Source organism: Crotalus tigris, unplaced genomic scaffold (genome assembly GCF_016545835.1).
Source record: "Crotalus tigris isolate CLP2741 ecotype Arizona unplaced genomic scaffold, ASM1654583v1 scf7180000024454.734221, whole genome shotgun sequence".
Lineage (NCBI taxonomy): Eukaryota > Metazoa > Chordata > Lepidosauria > Squamata > Viperidae > Crotalus > Crotalus tigris.
Genome location: NW_024100623.1, coordinates 292404 through 311912, shown reverse-complemented (window position 1 = coordinate 311912; position 19509 = coordinate 292404). Strand labels below are relative to the sequence as shown.

The following is a 19509-nucleotide window of genomic DNA, read 5'->3' as shown; positions in this document are numbered from 1 at the left end:
CTTTTTATGCCATTTGGTTTCCCACCCCAGCCAGGCTGATCTGGTGGACAGGATTGCCTTCCGTCTTCCCTGCCGCTGCATTGGCAGCTAACGCTGCCCTCCTGAGAGGTGACGTGGCGAATGGACAGCGGCTATGCTGCGAATGGGGATAGACCATCCCCCAAAGTGCCACCCAAAACAGCGAGGCAAACACACACACAGATGTGACGCCAAAAACAGCAGTGCAAAAAGCAGTGCTCGGAGCCTCCAGGAGCTGCAGGGATCCGCACGTGCCCTTCTGAGGATAGTGTTAACCGAAGTAACACTAATTACAATAATAATCAGGTAATAATATCATCATCATCATTTTAGCTGTTGTCTAATATTTTATCTATTTAGATTTATATTCCTTCAGAAACTCAACTGATCTACCTAGATACCCTTTCTCCCTTACAATAGGAATAGGGACTAATTATATGTCACCCTGTGAGCTTCCATGGTTAAGGATGGATTTGAACTTGAATCTCTCCAAATTTAGTTTCAAATCTTAACAATTAAATAATGGGACTAAGATTCCGCCCTAGTTCAGGAAGGCGGGCGGCTAATAAATTATTCAAGTAAATAAATAAATATCAGGTGTCTTTTTCTCTATAAGTAGACCGGCCTCATTTGCCAAGAATTCTGAGCATGGAATGTTATTATTCACCTTCACTTCTCTATTTGTGCATATACATTGTATCCTGTCCCCCAAGTAGAGAAGCATCTTCATTGTTTATAAGCTGTTGGCAAACACTGAATGCTGTAAGAGATGAGGCTAGTGAGGGTGGGAGCCAAAAACGGCATTCCCCTTTTCTTCCTTTTTCTGCCAACTCCTTTCTCTTTATCTAACCATCTAGTAAGCTGCTAAGGGAGAGCCACTTTACTCTTGCCAAAAGTCTGTTAACAAACAGTATTTATTTTCAAAGTAGTTCAAGTGCCACTTGATGGTCTAGTACCGTACATTGTCTTCTCCTGCTGAACCACTTTCAGTCACAAAAGGCACTTGATACCAACATGATTATGGGAGGAAAGGACAGAGAATAAGGTACAAGAGAACAGCAGATTAACAATTTAATTTTTTTTTACCCCAAGTTCAGAAGCTTTGGACAAACATAGACAAATTTTACTTAGACTTTATTAGATTAATGGGAACAATTCAGCTTCAGATCAAATTTTATTCACATTATTGCTTTTTCTTATTGTATTTAAGATTGGCTGCAATTTAGGTAGTGAATATAACATTTGTATAATATAAAGTTCAATATCCAATTTCGGAGATGCACAGGAAAAGAAGGGAGGTGAAGGTTGCTGTGACTTATCCTACATGCCTAATATAATGAACATATTTTATTTATGTATTCATTTCCAGCTTTTATTATTTTGATAAATAACTCAAGGCAGCTAACATACCTAACACTCCCTTCTCCTATTTTCCCCAGTTCTGTTTATTAAGCAGTTAATGTCCCACGGTGTCCGTGTGAGCTTGCTGGAGTATCCCAATGTTGCATAGCTGACTTTCTTTTTTCTTAATCCTACAACAGTTTTTCAAAAGGAAAATTTCCGCCCTGTAGAAAAGTGTAATGCACAGATTCATCTATTTGGAATCAGTTTGTTTTGATCTAACAGATGTTTTTCTGGGATTGCTCTATGGAAGTTTTCACAGCAGCCAGTATTCCTTTTGGTTGATAACTTTATTGAAGTCTTTAACAAACATAGTAAAACTTTTTTTAATATTTAAGTTTTGCAAACCACATGAAAGTTGACACAAGGTAATAAAGGGCAAAAAAAGTAAAGAAAGAAGAAAAGCAAAAGTGCAGAAAGAAAGAATTAAATAATAAAATCTTCCAATTACTTTTGCAGAAAATATAAGCACATTTAAAAAATTTCTATTACTGGGGTATGATTATAAAAAAAGTAATAAACATAGTAAAAATGAATATAAACTAAACTAAAAGAAATAAAAATAAAAGTTCAGAAAGTTCAGAATAAAGAAAAGGAAAGGGGAAAAAAAAGCAACAAAGACAATAATGAAGAAGTGTTTCCAACCTTCATCACACCAAGCATAAGCTAGTATGTTAACTTTTCACCCTCTTAAAATTACAAATTAAAAAAAAATCTTCTCCCCATAGCCTAACTTTTGAAAGTAAACCCAATCTAGAAATCATCATCTTTTCAATCCTAATTCAGCAAAGTCTACTAAGGACTAGTAGAAATATCGAATAAATAGCTTATCCCTGGTCAAATAGCCCAACTTTGTATTCTTTCTTTTTTCCTTGACTTAAATATTCCTATGGCATTTCAGGATTTGATGTTTCATAACTTTGGATTCTTCAAAGGTTTAACCAGCCTACTTTGTAAATCCTATAAAGAGGCATTTTCCAGGATTTCTTGTCACAGCTGTTTTCATGCCCAGATTTTTTTTTTGAAAAAAAAAATTATTTTTAATTTTTCAATACATTTGATACATTCAATACATTATAAAAAAATACCTTTGAAATAAATTCATACATAAAACCTTAGGTGTCGCTCGTCCATCTCCCCCCAACCGTATCCGCCCTCTCTACCTTTCTTCCTTACTTCCCTCCTCCCTCTCTCCTCTCTTCACCTCTCTCCCCTCATCCCTTCCTCCCATCCTACTTCCTTCCATCCCTTCCTCCTCCCAGATTTTTTTGATTTGCCTTTGATACTCCTGTTTTGGAAATCTCGATTTTATTGCCTTCCGTGCCTTGCCCTGACTCTATAATGTTTGTGGCAGGTACAAGGGTTTTTTTTTTAGTTTTTCTCTATATTTTCTAAAAGTATATCCACTTAAGTTTGTATCCTTACTGAAATATTAGTTATTAGTTATTGTGTATTAGTTGTTAATATTTCAGTCCATATTGCAAAAACTTTCTTAAGGATAAGATAAAATTATAACTGGCAGCCATTTTAGCTCTTTTCTGCTTGGTCCTTTAGTTCCCTCTAGTGTCCATTTGCAGGCTACATCAAGCCTCAATTCCTAATATAGGTTTAGTTCCATTTCAGTCATTTTCCATAAGTATATTGAATAAATTATATATTTATTTTTCAAATCTTACAGCAAAAATAACCAATATCCCAAATCTCTCTGGTCTACCATTCCATCTAAAACTTTGTTAAATAAACATCTTCTCTTTTTTGCTTTTTGTCATTACTTTTTTTTTTGTATATTATTTTAAATTCTTAAATCTCTGCTTAAAATTTCTTAAATCCAAAGAAGAAAATAAAACTTACCAGGTGTCATAAATTAAGCTCCCCGTTTTGAAGATCTCTAATGTCCATAAAATGGTTAAATTGAACATTTCCAAATGTAAACAGAAAGTTCTGCTGACCAAAGGCTCCACGCTGAAGACAGCAAAGATGTTGTCTCCCTCAGCTACTGGTGCTCAAACCTGTGGGAGATCTGTATTTTATGGTTTTCTGGAAGGAAGTTGCCATTCAGAGCATTCAGGGTGATCTCTATCTCTTCTTCAGAGAGATTTGAAGGCCTCATCTACTCGTCCATTTTTAGTTTTCACAGTAGTTGTCATTTCTGCTCATTCACACAGGCGTCTTCAGTCAGCCATAGTTCATATCAGAAGCCACAGCAAGCAGTATTGTGTATTTTTTAAAATTGAGTTTTCATTCACTTGCTATGTTTGCCCTACTGTTCACAGGTTTTTCTTTTGAATATTGTCATAAAAATATTTGAAACCATATTCATCACATTTACTGAAATAGAAACAAACCAATTATTGGTATCTTCAACCCTGTTTCCTATCATTCTTATTTCTCACAGGACTAAAATCAAGCAGGATCTGGTGCTTTTAAACAAGGCAGATCATCATGTGTCATCTCTTTTGAACAGGTTGTCTTAGCAAATCTACATGTTCAGTGTTGAATAAAATTTGACTGGCATGCACACTAATAATCAGTTTACAATATATCTGCCACTTTCATCCATTGAGAATGAAAAGAAACGTGTATGAATTGATCTAATATTTGAGTCATGTGACTTGCATTACCGCATGATCAATGCCCAATATTCACCATGTCTGCCTATTGTTACATAGCATTTTAATGCATGGTCTATGGATCTACTTTGTCTTGGATTATAAATTTCTGATAAGTCTTGGGTTTAAAAGAAATTCTGATTTTAATAAAATCATTGATTTTATCCAGTGGTTTTCTCCATAGGAAGTAAACTACTGAGCATAACTTAATTGAATATCATAATGTTAAAATTATGTAATATTTAATTTTTTAATATTTTCAATGGACCTTTTTGCTTAGATTAAGTTTTTTTTGCTGCGCCTTAGAGTAGAAAATTACATATAAATTACATACAGATTTTGATGATACAAATTAACGTTTTTGTCCATAAACTATCAAAGGTTGTGTTAAATTTATAACATGATTGCTACGTGTATAAGTGACTATGTCCAATTAGAACAGGTCTTTCTATAAGTATAAAACTACACTAATTATGACTAACTATAACTACAACTATAACTATAGGTACTAGCAGGTAAACCTATCCTGAAAAGTGCCTAAGGTAAATTCCATATTCAATCATAACTTGAGTGTTTTTACACATAGAGAAAAAGACAAGTTCTCTAAATTTTATTAGAGTTCTGGGTGCATAACTCAGAATCTGTAGGTAGCTTGCTAAGAGATCAGGCATAGCTTCTTATAGCACCTCAGCTTCATCTGGCAAATGTTATGGCATTACAGAGGTGCCACTCAAGCACTTGTATTATTTCTATAATCACTACTGTCCTCCCTTTCCCTTTCCCCATCCTTTCCTTTGTCCTTGCACTCTTGGCTCCCCGTCCCCAATCCTCTTCCTTTCTCTGCACTTCCCTTAGCTTTTCTGCTACAGCAAGAAACTCGTGTAAAAGGTGGAGAACACGTTTTCACAGTTCTTGTTGATCCATTAAATTTTTCTTCCTCTTCTAGCTTTTTAACTCTCCTTGCAGGTCTGATGAACTCCATTTCATAGTATTTTCATGGTTCCTCTGGGTTCAGGAAATAGACATAGTTCCTCACTATTATTGCTCCCCAGAACAAGAACTGACCTGGCTCCTGGCTTTCTCCACCAAACAGGGAGATTATTACAACTGATGATTTGGTGGGGTTAATATAAGCTGCCATAGTCAATCACAAATCTTTTCTGTTTCTGATCCAGGGATGGAAGGCTCCAGGATGTATGTGCAGGGTATCATATTCAATTTAAAGTGCGGAAGGGAAGGCCTAGTGAGAAGCTGACTCAGTGAGATGAGGAAAAAATTAATATCACGGGGAAAGAAGAGCTGGGATGGGGAAGGTTGAAAAAAAGGTGGAAATGAGAACTTTATTACTCTGGAATGCTGTGGCACCATTCAGATCTGTTCTCAGATGTTCTGCTGAAGAACTGAGAAAAGTACTAAGATTGAAGGATAAAGGGGAAGATGATAGTAACTATTTATTAAACAATTAAAAATAATCTGAAATTATCTAGCATGATATACATATCTAGCTATTTAAGCATTTCCTATTATCTTTGTTTTATAATCCAGTTCAGAATGAATATGTCCAGTTGCTGTTGTAATGTTTGATAAGAAAAATGTCCACATTAGAATGATGAAAGCAAAAACATTACAGCTCAGCCTACGGTAATAAGGAGAATAGTATATGATTATTTTAACATAGACACAATCCTTATATCCCCCTTGTTGCGAGTGCTTTGCAATTCTTACATGGCCTGTTTTTCCAATAACAGATAAATCATTTGTGTAACAGGCAAGGAACTGAATACAAGTGTCTTCCCTCAGGCAATTTATCAGCTCTTTGGTCATCTGAATGGAAAAGTTTCCATTTTCTCAGAAAGGAGCAGAAGATTAAATAATATGCATTCCTGCCCAGTTACAGAGGAGGGATTGTTGTAATGAATCATTCAGGGAAAAAACTAGAGGCATTGACCGAATTGGCATCCACATTGTCTTCTCACTTCCATGTTCAAGCATACATTTTGGTTTTTGGAATCAATAATGCCATAGAAATATTTGCCTTGTTCAGATAACCAGCCTGAGGCTTTCTCTAAGAGTTGGGAGATCTCTGATAGCATTCTTCCCCAGCCAAGATGGGAGAAAATGTTCCTATGACATAATTTGTTCTGGCCATCTGTGATTAGGACAACTGCTGTCAAAAGTTAAGAGAACCCAAGGCTTATGCAGTCTTGTCAGCTTTGTGAAATAGAAGTTAAAACTCTAGTGGTTCTCATGAGGAGATTGTAGATGGTATATCTGAATATCTAGTCTAGTTTGTTTCACCCAGGTAATTATAGGAAGACAGTTTCAAGGAAGACAACATAGCAGGATGATACAATGACTTTCCCTTGTGAAATATTGCGTGGGTTGGATAACGCAGCCCAGTGATGCTGTGGCAGATAAATAGCCATGTGTTATAAATAAATATTTTGTTTTCATTCACTTTGTACTCATGGCCTTCCTTTAAAAAAGGGGGAGGAACTGAATGAAAAACAATATAAATTTACAAATGTGTGTATTTTTATTTTAAAGAATAAAATAAAATATGTTTTATTCTGTATCTTTTATTTTGTATCTTTCAAATTAAAAAAGGAAATTGGATTGCACCAATAGTGATCCTATATTGTTTTAAATATGCTTTCATAATTCATTATATTCATCCAGCTGTGTAGCGCTGAACTCATTTCTGATGTTATACTTCATTTCTGATGTTATACTTTATGGTAATAACATTGCAACAGATTGAAAAACACCATTACCAAAACTAATTTGCTTTATTTTGGAAACTCATATAGGTCGATTGTTTTTCCAGTTTGTATCAGTTCTGTACTTGCCCAGAATGCTACATTAAATCACATTGCATATGTGATGATGTTTTCAAGATTGGTAGATATCAAATCCGTATAGTCACAATTTGACTTTTTCCCCAGTAACAATCTGGATATCTATATCTATATGTGTACCAAAATAACAAATAGTTTTAAAATGTGCAGAAATTAATACATTTGTGCTTCCGCAAGAAAGAATGCAAAACAAAAGCTGTTGGAATGCAATTTATTTGTTATCTTTCACTGTAGAGATTTCAGTGTTGTCTTGGCTGTGTTGAAAAAAAAATGGTTTATCGTCTGTGATACTTGTTCAGTTTTTTAGCACTGTTTTTCCTAGCTCAAGTGATCTTCAATTAAACCAAAAGTTTCAATTATAGGAAGTGGCAAAGTGACATTATAATATGTAAGTGTGCATATAGCAGACAACACGTCCCATTTTTATCACCAGCTTTGCTCAGGTTTCTGCACCACGTCATATATTAATCTGAAACGTCCATTAGTTCTTATGAGGAGTCAGCAGATAATGGGAAGAACTGAACGTAAATCCAAACCATTGAGAGATAAATGAGACATAAATGTTTTTTTTAAAGGGATAGTGACTAACAAGAGTAAAAGAATGGAATATTTACTGATGGCCTCAGCACAACTCTCTCCAGATTGATGCCAACACTTTTTAAAAAGATTTCTTCTCATCTTCATGAAGTATAATTAAATCATGCTGAGCTATAGAAATAATATATATGAGACAATATAGATGTTTCTAGGTATTTCCCCCCTGGAAAGTTGTATATACTACACTGGATATGTGATGGTTAGGCCAAAGGTGACTTGATATCTCTGGATACTTTTCAATCGATCAGCAATAATTTCTTTTGGACCTTTAATTGTCCAACTGAAATACAGGGTTGTTCAGCAACAACCTTGTTTAGCAACAATGATGAAAAACCTAACATAGCCCCCAATCCTCACATTTATGCCCTTCTCAGATCTGCAAAGCAAAAAAAAAAAAAAACTGAAGAAAAATTGTAAACCCTGTCAGGCTTTCACTTAGTGACTGCTTTGCTTAATGACTGAATCATTGGTGCCATTGTTGTTGCTAAATGAGGACTGCCTGTAAGTAAAACACTTCTCATTCCATTTTCCCCAATTAGGTTACTGGAAAGGAATCTTTGAAGGGAAACTCAGTATAGCTTTCTATGTGGAGAGCCTTAGAAGCTTGGCTGTAATACCATTTACAATTTTTCTGAAATATGCAGAGTGCTAATTCTTAGCATATGGCTGCTTGCCTGACTCACTATTTTGCATATAACTCTCTTTGACTAGAATAGAATAGAATAGAATAGAATAGAATAGAATAGAATAGAATAGAATAGAATAGAATAGAATAGAATTCTTTATTGGCCAAGTATGATTGGACACGCAAGGAATTTGTCTCCAGTGCATAGCTCATAGTGTACATATAGGCATCAAGTAATAGGACATAGGTCATAAATCATAGTTGCAATCATTAATCATAAGTTACAAACTACAATTGATAAATCATAAGAAACCAATAGGAGAAGATAATAGAAATGATGGAAAGATGAGAAATGAGACAATGCTATGGGAATTAAGGGTTCAGCAGAGCTAAGGGGGGGGGACTTTCTTTAAACAATGCTCTATAGCATGGATGTCGAACTCAATGCTCTATAGCATGGATGTCAAACTCGCGATGTCACGTGATGTCGTGCAACATATCAGGCCATTGCCATTGCCGGCAATGGGGTGGGCGCAGCTTCCAGATGACATGTCCGGCCCGTGGGCCGGCAGTTTGACACCCCTGCTCTATAGCAGCATCCTGAGGGGAAAAGTTGAAATAGTTTATGTCCAGGATATGAGGGGTCTATAGATATTTTCTCAGCCCTCTTTCTGGTTCATGCAGTATAAAGATCCTCAGTGTAAGGCAGGCTGGTTGCGATTGTTTTTTCTGCAGTCCTAACTATGCATTGAGGTCTGTACCTGTCCTGTTTGGTTGCCATGCCAAACCAGACTATTAACTGTGGTACAAATGACAGACTCAATAATTCCTCTGAGTTGATGCAGGAATAATGTTCTTTATTATGTCTTTTTAATGATGGTTCTAATGTTGTTAGATGTTCATTTCAAGACCTTGGAGATAATAGAACCTAGAAACTTGAAGGACTCTACTGAGAGAATAGGACATGTCCTCCTAAGTTTGAAATTTGCTTATCCCTGAAAAGTATCACAACTGCATGCATGACTTCCATTCAGAATAAGTACTGTTTTCTTTAAAATGCCTTGTGGGGTTTTATTTGCAGAAAACAAGTCTTTACAGCTCCACTGAAGGTAGCACAATTATTTTTGCATCTGTTGGAGACAAAGAATCTGATGCTGCAACAAAAGGCCCACCACAACCAAAACCTTGTTTTACTGATGGTATGTATCAAAGGGACCAACTTTATTGTGGTTATTGTGTGTATTTATTGTGAATTTACTTTGGGAAATTTGCAGATTATTGCCTTTTTCAACCCTTGCTTTCAACCAAGGGTTGCTTGTTAATCTGTATGTGATATCATCAGGAATTTTTATTTGAATCTGCAATTTGTTATTATCTTTGTATTGCTGTGTACTTTGATTTATCTTTGCTGGCTAGTAACTGAAAGGTTATGTGTCAGTCATTTATTATGGAATCCATTTCTTGGCCTCTGGAGAAAAAAATGCAAGGTTATGAAAGACTCAGACTGCAAGCCCACTTGTAATGTGGCAGACAGTAACCTTTGGAATTAGAAAATGAGAATTAGGTTGTAGAGGGTTTTTCACTTGCCAGAATACAAACAGTAAATTGCTGTTTAGACACTGCAAAGGAAGAAGTTTCCTGTTGATTCATTTTCTTTCTGTGATTAAGTAGAATGCAAAAAAGATTGTGGGGTATTTTAATCAGTGAAAAAAAGTAGAGAAAGTATAGGAAGTTGCCTTTGAAATATATTTAGTTACTGTTTGTTTAACCTGGGTAAGAAAGAAATAACCAACCTCTGAAGAGGTAGTAATAACAATGACAGTGTAAGTAGGGTGGCGTGTTTCTAGAAGTTAAAGCGCAATTGTGAAGTGTGGGGCTTAAATTGCTTAATGCAGTCTTAAGAAGCTGTAATAATGAATATAGCTGCTGCAGAATCAAGTCTTTTATTCATAACTGCAAAGCTTTTATCTTATATATCTTTCTTCCTTCCTTACATAGTAATGAACTTCTTGTAGCTTGTTTCTTAATTGTGGACATGGAGGGCACATGTACCATGATTTAATAACAGTCCTGTCCGGTCTTAGGCTTCTGGCCTTGCCAGCCTCTGTCTTCACACTATCATTTCTGAAAATACATGCCCTTTATCCCTCATAAGTTGCAATCAATAATGCAGTTAGAGTATTGGAAAAATGCAATACGCCTACAAATGGAAAAGTAAAACTGTTCCAGGCAACAAAGCAAACAACTAGACTTTTTATTTCACACACAAACACACACACACAAACACACACACAAAACACTGAACATTTGAAAAGATTGCTTATTTCCCTGTAGATTGTGTGTGAAATAAAAATTCCCCAGATCTTTAGGAGGAATGTCTTAGAAGAATCCTGAACCAACCTTTCTAGCTCTCTAAATTCAGTGCCATAGATGTTGATGATCTATTCATCGATAGTCTATCATGCATGCTGAATTTAGTACTAGTGATTTATAAAATTTAATTGGATATGTGAATCTGAGATAAGTGAGTCTAATGCTGATTTAAAGCTGAACAGCAGAAAATTACTTTTATCATGTTCTTCTTCCCTCAAAGACAACCCAAGTTATCAAGGGGATTGTATTGTTTCTTCCATCTTTTTATTCATACACTGAGTGTTGACAAGCTGTAGCCATGGCTTTAGAATATGTAAAATATGTAAGAAAAGACTCCAGAAATTAATGAGCAGAAATAGTGTAGTAACAAAGCAAAACCCATTGGTGTCTTTGGCTCCTACTTGTACCTAATAAAAATTTATTCCAAACCATTGGGGTTCAGACAAAACATCTGCAGACATGTTACTGTTGTCAAAATGATGAAACTAACCCTGTACTGTTGTGAACAGTTTTTCCCTTTTGTGTGTGTATGCAGCTATAGAAGGCACATACATAAAGGGCAGAGCTTTTGTCATCACAATAGGACTCTGTTTCAACATTTGACACATTTGGGACGCTTCTGGGTTAAGGACATTAGAACAGGGGGGAAGGTGGCCCAGGAACTTTCAGAGGAAGTGGAATCTGAAATAACATCTCCTTCCCTTCTGTTTGCTAAGACTTTTGCTAAATTGGCATTTTATCAATTAATAGAAATTCACACTTTCCATGTGCTAAACACAATTCTGGAAACAAATTGCAGAGGTTTCTGTAAAGAGTTTGTGTTATCATAGGTAATAAAAATGGGATGTCTTGTGTTATCATAGGTATTTTTTTATAACTGTTGTGTTTGTTTAATGCAAATATTCTATTTTCTAGGCTGTGTACAGAAATTCAGATGTTGTCAGATCAATATAGAGTCTGGGAAAGGCAAATGCTGGTGGAACCTTCGCAAAACTTGCTTTAAGATAGTGGAACACAATTGGTTTGAAACCTTCATTGTCTTCATGATTCTTCTAAGCAGTGGTGCTTTGGTAAGTTGAATGAATTCCATATCCAATTGGAAATGAAACAGTTGTAGGATAATCAAGTTATCTAGGACAGGGGTCCCCATCCCCCAGTCTGTGGACCGGTACCAGGCTGTGGCATGCCAGCAACTGGTCCACACAAATAAGCAAAGCCCCATCCATGGGATGCAGGCAGCACACAAAACCATGCACACTCTGGTCCATGGAAAAACCTTTCTCCACAGAACCAGTCCCTGGTGCCCAAAAGGTTGGGGACCTCTGATCTAGGATAACTGTTGCTTGTGTGACAACAGCATTCCATATCCTTTCACATATATGGGCTTCCAAGTTCTATTGCTTGTGAAATTAAGTAAATGAACTAATTGGAGGGGCAGCCTCAATATTTATACAAATGAAATTGAGTGTGCGAAGGGAGACGGTTATGGTGACATCCTGGTTAGGAGGAAAACTTGTTTGGTAGTATCAGTGGTCACTTCAGCGTCAAGCAGAACCTTTCATTTAACTTATGTAATATAGAGACATATGAAATCATATGATACCTATACAAGTTTCAGATGTTTTTATGGCTTTATTAATTCTCATTTATTTTTGCCTTGCTTCATTTTGTTAATAATAGCTGGCTGAGGTTGAAAAATTTCTCTAGGTCACCAAGGTCCTATTTCTTTGTCACAATGTTGTTGAATAGATTATAAAGGGTGTGGTAGAACCTGCCTCATTTCGAACAGATTCTTTGTGGAAACTCTTTAAGACACTAATATTTTAAACATATATAAATGCAAGGGATCAGGCTCTTAACTCTGTTCAATTCTGAAAATATAAAATGTTTGTTAAAGTCCTGTGCTGTGGTACATTGAACATAAAATGTCAATTATGATTAGTTTGACATCTATAGGGGTTTTGCAGTTTCATATATATATGAGAGGTAAGAATGCTATGTATGGGCTTAAAATCTTCACAACCACCAGATGGCAATGAAGAGTTTCAGAAAACTTGGGTTCTTTTTGCACTCCTGTCTCCCATCTCTTTCGATTTCTGCAGCATGTATATAATAGCCATTTATATAACGTGGTTTGTTAAGTGCATATGATAGGCTGATCCAGGTAGAGCTCATTAATGAGCTTTACCTGGAGTGCCAAACCAAGAGTCCTTAGGACAATAGCTCTACAGTAGGCAGGCAAAATATGCCTGCCCAGGCTGGTATAAATCATCACACACTGGGAAAGTAGAAGTTGCTCCGAATGAAGCTAGCAGAATTATTACCGGATGCCTTAAACCAGTGTTTCTCAACCTTGACAATTTTAAGGCATGTGGACTTCAACTCTCAGAATTCCACAGCCAGCATGGCTGGCTGTGGAATTCTGGGAGTTGAAGTCCACATGCCTTAAAATTGTCAAGGTTGAGAAACACTGCCTTAAACCTATCCCTCTAGATAAGATCTACAACTTAGCCAGCATTGCCCTGCCTGCTGTTTACAGAGAAGCAGCAGCATACAGAGAGAGGCTTAAATCATCCATAACTAGACAACACCCTCTTTATGGCCTACAAGCAGTTCATCAGAGATTAAGATCCAGGAAAAGCTTCCTTAGGTCGACAGAAGTCTTCAGAGAATTTGAAGGCAGAGTGGATCTAGGGAAAGCTACAAAGAATCAGCACTGGACGGAACCAACAGAGGAACTGGCACCTGGGTCTGATGAAAGCTGGCAAGCATAAAAATCATAGCATGGATACAAGAAGATCCAGAGGCACTCTACCAAATGGAGCTATCTGGTGGCTTCTGCCCTTTGTGACTGTGTGGTGACATGCAGACAACAACAACAACACACACACACACACACACACACACATATACATACCTGCTTTTTGTGTCCTGATCAGTGTACACTTGAGGACCTCACGGCAGCATGACAGACCACAATTAATATGACTAGTTTCTGGACAAAATCTGTTTAACTTGTACATATTTGTACGTGTTTTATATTATATCGCACAATATGCTTTATTTTGATCGTGATGCTTCTGACACTAATAAACATAGGCTGATCCATCCGCTTCAGTTTCTGTATCATAAATTCATCCACGTACAGATTTAAAATTAATTTCAAGCCCCCAAAGTTTTCTGATCCTTTGCAGATGTGCTCTGTGAGGCCGTCTTAATAATAATAATAATAATAATGATGATGTGATGATGTTGGAAGGGACCTTGGAGATCATCGAGTCCAACCTCCTTCATTGTTCTTATGTTAATGAAACCAGGTGATAATTTAAGGGCCAGTCAGATTCAAAACTATTTCTATTGCAGCATTTTCAACAATGTCTAGGGGCCCCCAGATGACACCCAGAAATAGACTGAAGGAGCATTCTCATAAAAAACAAAACCCATTCCTCACAGGGCAGGTGTGATGCTTGGGAAAGCACCTGTGGAGAAATCTGCAGCCATTCCTGCTGCCAAATAATTGGGCTTCTCTCTTGGGGGGGGAGGGCTTCACTAAGCAAGATACTTGTATATTTTGAGGTGAAAATAAGTAGTAGAAACACTTTCTTATTCCAGATGCCACCAGACAATTGCCATCTGGTTGGGATAGGAATCTGCTGGCCCGGATACAAGAAGAGGATTTATTCTGCATAAAAGTAGATTGGCTATTTAACCAATTAGCAGCACTTGCTCCAATTTCATTGGACTGTGCGTATGTATATGTGGGTGCAAGTGCACACTCACACACAACACATACCACCACCACGCTGCTATTCAGGAAAAGGTAGAAAAAGAACTCTTTTCTTAATACAAAGATGGAAGGAAAAAATAGAATAACTTTGAATCCCCCACCTTGGAGAAAAAGTTGTTTTTTTTTTCTTAAAAATTTATGGAGTGGCAAACTTATTTTTTTAGTAATGCACCTGTTTGGCCAACTTTATTAACCTGTAACCAGAGTGATTTTTTTTAAAAAAAAATAGAAATAGAAACAAGTGTGCAAAAGATATCTCTTTATCACTGATTGTTAAGATGGGTAGGGGAGAATGAGAGGAACGAGTTATTACATTAGATAAGATAAGATCAGATAAGATAAGATAACCTTTATTGTCATTTTTATACTGTGCACACAATGGCACACATCAAAAATGAAATTTAGTTGCCCGCTCTCAAAGTGAAACACATACATGACACACACACCTAAACATACTATGAACAACATATGTATAGACCAGCGGTTCTCAACCTGTGGGTCAGGGCCCCATTTGGGTTCGAATGACCATTTCACGGTCGCCAAACAATGCAGTCCGCCATTTTTTCCCCTTTTCCTTAGCTGTGCTACTCCCTTTTATTCTGTTGGCTTTTGAAAGCCAATAGAATAGACTTTCTTGAATAGAGTCTAATTCTATTGGCTTTCAAAAGCCAATAGGAATTGTCCAGGCTGTCTCTGCCCTGCTGAGCCTGCCAAAAGTCCCATTCTGCAAACGGTGCTGCAAGTTGTTTGCAGCGAAGGCGAGCTGTCTGGAAGTTTCCACTCCTCCCTGCTGAGCAACTACTAAAAATGTAAGTAAAAGAGGGCCAGGGATGGGAGATGGGAGGCCAGCAGGCGCAGGGAAGGTTGCTGGCGTGCGTGGGGCCTGGTAGGTGCCTTACTTCCCTTGGGCTGGGCCAGCTGGTGGCCCAGCCGGTGGTCGCCCTGCGTCGTCACTGCCACTTGCCAGCTACGCCTTGGCCAGCGCAGGGGGCAGCACCCCGCATGCGCGACGCTCCTGGACAGAGAAAGTCCTCGACTTACGAACAGTTGGGTGGTCCTTGACTTACGACTGGTTGGTAGTCCTCGACTTACGACCGGTTGAGTAGTCCTTGACTTAATGACCGGTTGGAGGTCGCGGCATTAAAAAGGTTGAGAACCACTGGTATAGACCCACATCCCTATATATATGTAGCAATAAATAGGAAAAAAACAGGTTGGATAGACAGATAGAGTAGGTAAATGGGAACAAAGATGGGAAGGCCCCAAAGCAACTGGGGCAAAAAGGTTTATCCTGATGACTTTAAACACAGGAAGTATTTTATAATGGGGCAAATAACTGTGGTGATTCATAAGCAGGGCCTATGAAATAGTAAACATTGTGTTATTTTAAAAAGCAGAAGAAATAATCCTGGTGGAATAACAAAATACAACTATCCAAAATATAATTGAGATACAAATTAATGCAAAACAAATCTGTGAAATATCGAATACAGTATGGGTTGAGGTATTTTCTTTTTTATTTTTCTTCCTTCCTCTTTTTTTTCCTCTTACATCTTTAATCCTTTGCCTTTATGACCTTACTTGTAGTAGTATTTTAATTCATAGGCTTTCGAAGACATATATATTGACCAGCGCAAAACTATCAAGACCATGCTGGAATACGCAGACAAGGTCTTCACCTACATCTTCATTTTAGAAATGCTTCTGAAGTGGGTGGCTTATGGCTTTCAAGCCTATTTCACCAATGCCTGGTGCTGGCTGGATTTCATGATTGTAGATGTAAGTCCTGATTTCATTTACTTACCTTAATACCTTAGTCTGAAGCTAACAATGCAGCATGCCATTGTGTTTGATATCAGAGCAATCACAATGGTCTCCATAATCTAAAATTTTAAAAAAATATTAATAGTTTTATTTTAAAAGAGCAATTCTTGAAAACTTGTGAGATTGTCATGTTTGGCGCAAGTGTTGTATTCTCACATAGTGTCTCCTAATATTTTCTGTGTTGGGGGGATGTTTTGAGTCAATGTTGACTCCTGGTGATTGCCTGAACAAGTCCCTGCAGTGGTTTTGGCAAGATTTTGGAAATGGTTTTTCTCTTGCCTCTTTCCCAAGGCTGAGAGAGAATGAGTAACCTTAAGATTGAGGATCATTGTTAATTTTATTATTACCGTATATTGATTTTTTTGTTTTGTTTTGTATATAAACATTTCATACTACCCGGCAACTGAAAATAATGCTGACTCTTTAGAGCAGAGAGGTAAAGATTTCTCTTTTCAGTCTTGTCTAGGGCACTGTGCTCATCTCCCGTTCTTGGCCAAGGGAGCCAGGTTGCCCAAAGACATTTTCTGTGGTCATGTGGCCAGCATGGCTATACTGTATGCCAATAGCTTCCCACTGAAGTGGTACCGATTAATCTACTCGCATTTGCATACTTTCGAACTGCTAAGTGGGCAGAAACTGGAGCTCACTCTATTGCACTGCATTCGGATCTCAAAATGCTTTCCAGTTGTCAAGCTCAGCGTCTTTAACTGCTGGGCCATCACACCTCCTTCTTTAGAGCATTAACTTATTACATTGACCAATGGAGAAAAAATCACACGCTGCTGAGCATAAATGCATATTGATATGGTAAAAGTTTTATTTTACGATGTGATAAGTTTATATTCCTTAAAAAAAAAAACAAGAGGAACAATGTGGGCACAATGAAAATAGAAGATTTTTAACAGCCTGAAACCTAATACACAAAAGCTTGGGCCTATTTTGCCTACCTCATGAGACAAATGCAAGAGCATCCAAACTTAGCAGGATTTTACATAACCCTTGAACTGCTCTTTGCCTTCCAAGCTCTACTGCTGTTTTCAGGTGCCATAGATAAAGTGGCTAATCATCAGTGGGGGAAAAAAAAATTCAGTTGCTGGCCTGGTCACCTTTGCTCAAGGCATGACAATGTCTTGGCTCAAATATAGTTGTGAAGTCGTGTCCAACCCATTGCGACCTCATGGACAACATTCCTACAGGCCTTCCTGTCCTCTACCATCTTCTGGAGTCCATTTAAGCTCATGCCTACTGCTTCAGTGACTCCATCCAGCCACCTCATTCTCTGTCATCCCCTTCCACACTTCATAACCATTCTCACAGATTTCTCGGGTTTAGGTTTCAAAGCAAGGAAGTTGCCATTTGCAAATATTCCATAATAATTGCAGAAGAATAAATTTTCTTTTTCTGACCTCTTTAATCTTTACGTTATATCCAGTTGATCATGGCCTTGTGCATGAAATTGAGAAATCTTATTTCCTATAGCCTATATTTTATTGCTAGAGTTTTGCCTATATTAAAAAAAAACGGCCTCTTTGCGCTCCCTGTTGAAATTGCAGATTTGAAGTATCTGTGACTACAGATGATATTTCGGTGATCTTATTTTGTGCCTCTTGATTTTGCATCAGGAGTCCCCTATAGGCTACCTACTCCTTCCATTTGTGCTCAGGACTCTTTCTCCTATATTTGATTCTTACTAATTTATATATTTGATTCTTATTAATTTAGATCTGAAACCTCAATTCTGTGACCAGCAATTTTAGATCTTCATTAGTAAAAGCCTGCCATTAGTGAGAGTAGAATAGGTGAGAAATTGTATCCTTTTTTCAGGCCTTAATCCCCTGGAAAGGACATGATATGATAAGAAATTACAATTAATGTGTAAAAACAGTCTAGTCTAGAACACTTAATGCAATAAATTTGCTTAAAAAGGCTACAGTTCTATTGGTATGCTGCCTTGAATTCCACCAGTGTAAAAAGCAGAATCTAAATGTAGATTACTTTGATATGGTAACCCATCTGGTAATTTATTTATTTTTTTTAAGTTATGTTTTCAAACAGAATACCATAACTTTTCTTCAGCAACTCTTCAGTGACATGATTTTGATATGCTAGTGGTTCTTGTTTTTGAACAGGTTTCCTTAGTAAGTTTAATTGCCAACGCCTTGGACTATTCTGAACTTGGTCCTATTAAAACACTTCGCACCCTGAGAGCTTTGAGACCTTTAAGAGCCTTATCCCGCTTTGAAGGAATGAGGGTAAGTAAGACCAACATGATTGATAACAAGCTATTCCATAGATGCAGATTCATTGGGGATTTCTGTAGAGTGTTGGGTGAAGTTATCTGCTGTTTGGCTTTTCCACTATTAAAAACATTCCCTGTAACAAGGATAAAGATTTGGAGAGAAGGTTATCATATCATAGCCATAGTCATTCTTGCAAATAGTTTTAGAGCCAAGTGTATTGTTCTTTTAATGCTATCCGTTGAACCATTGGAGAAGCACCTTATGCAAAATTGCAACAAAATTGCAAATTAATCCTAGAACAGATTGCTTTACTTTCTTTATTGCCAAACAAGCTGTAATTTAAAAAGCAAAATGAAGTGTATGAAAATGAATACCGTACTTTATAGACTTATTCAAATTAAAAATAAGATGTAAATCCTGACCGTCAAGATAGGTTGAAAAAATATAACTTAAAATAACAAGATTAAATTTTATATTATGAAAAATCTTACATATAAGAAAGGTGACCAAGTGCAGCATAGAAGAAGCGCCCAGCAGTAACAATGTCTCATCGTGAAATGAAACATGAAGGGGGTGCCCCAAACCCACTAAGGTGGCTTGACTTCTGTTTCTCATTTCTTTTCACAAAAACCTTGGGCAGACCTACTCTAGATTCCTTCCCAGGGCAGACAAAATCATGATGTGCAGATAATCCTCGACTTACAATCACACTAGGAACCAGAGTTACCATTGCTAAGCAAGACTGTTGTTAAGCAAATAATACCTGATTTTACAGCCTTTTTTGCAATGGTTGTTAAACAAATCACTGCAGTTGTTAAGCGAATCATGTGGTTGTTAAGCGAATCCGACTTCCCCCATTGACTTTGCTTGTCGGAAGGTGACTGAAAAGGTTGCAGATGGCCATCACTTGATCCCAGGACATTGCCACTGTTGTAAATACATGCTAGTGACTGAGTTCCTGAACTCTGATCACATGATTCTGGAGAATCCTGGGATGGTCATGTGAGGACCGGTTGTAAGTCACCTTTTTCAATGCCGTTGTAACTTCAAATGTTGCTAAATTAATAGTTGTAAGTCGAGGACTACCTATACGGCAGCCTTTAGTTCAGAGTCAGGTTGCATACAGCTTTATAACTAACAACTAGCATACAGGTAATTCTCGAATTACACATGTAAT

General features: G+C 37.3%; 1 protein-coding gene across 3 annotated transcripts in view; it reads left to right on the top strand.

Moving 5' to 3' along the window:
* Positions 1 to 19509, top strand: part of LOC120303065 (sodium channel protein type 2 subunit alpha-like) — a 121311-nt gene that overhangs the window by 90485 nt on the left and 11317 nt on the right. For all 3 annotated transcript variants that reach the window (XM_039332200.1, XM_039332201.1, XM_039332202.1), the window contains 4 exons: positions 9190 to 9307; positions 11397 to 11551; positions 15874 to 16047; positions 18222 to 18344. In XM_039332200.1, coding sequence (XP_039188134.1) covers positions 9190 to 9307; positions 11397 to 11551; positions 15874 to 16047; positions 18222 to 18344 — 570 coding nt within the window. The remainder of the gene's footprint in view (positions 1 to 9189; positions 9308 to 11396; positions 11552 to 15873; positions 16048 to 18221; positions 18345 to 19509) is intronic.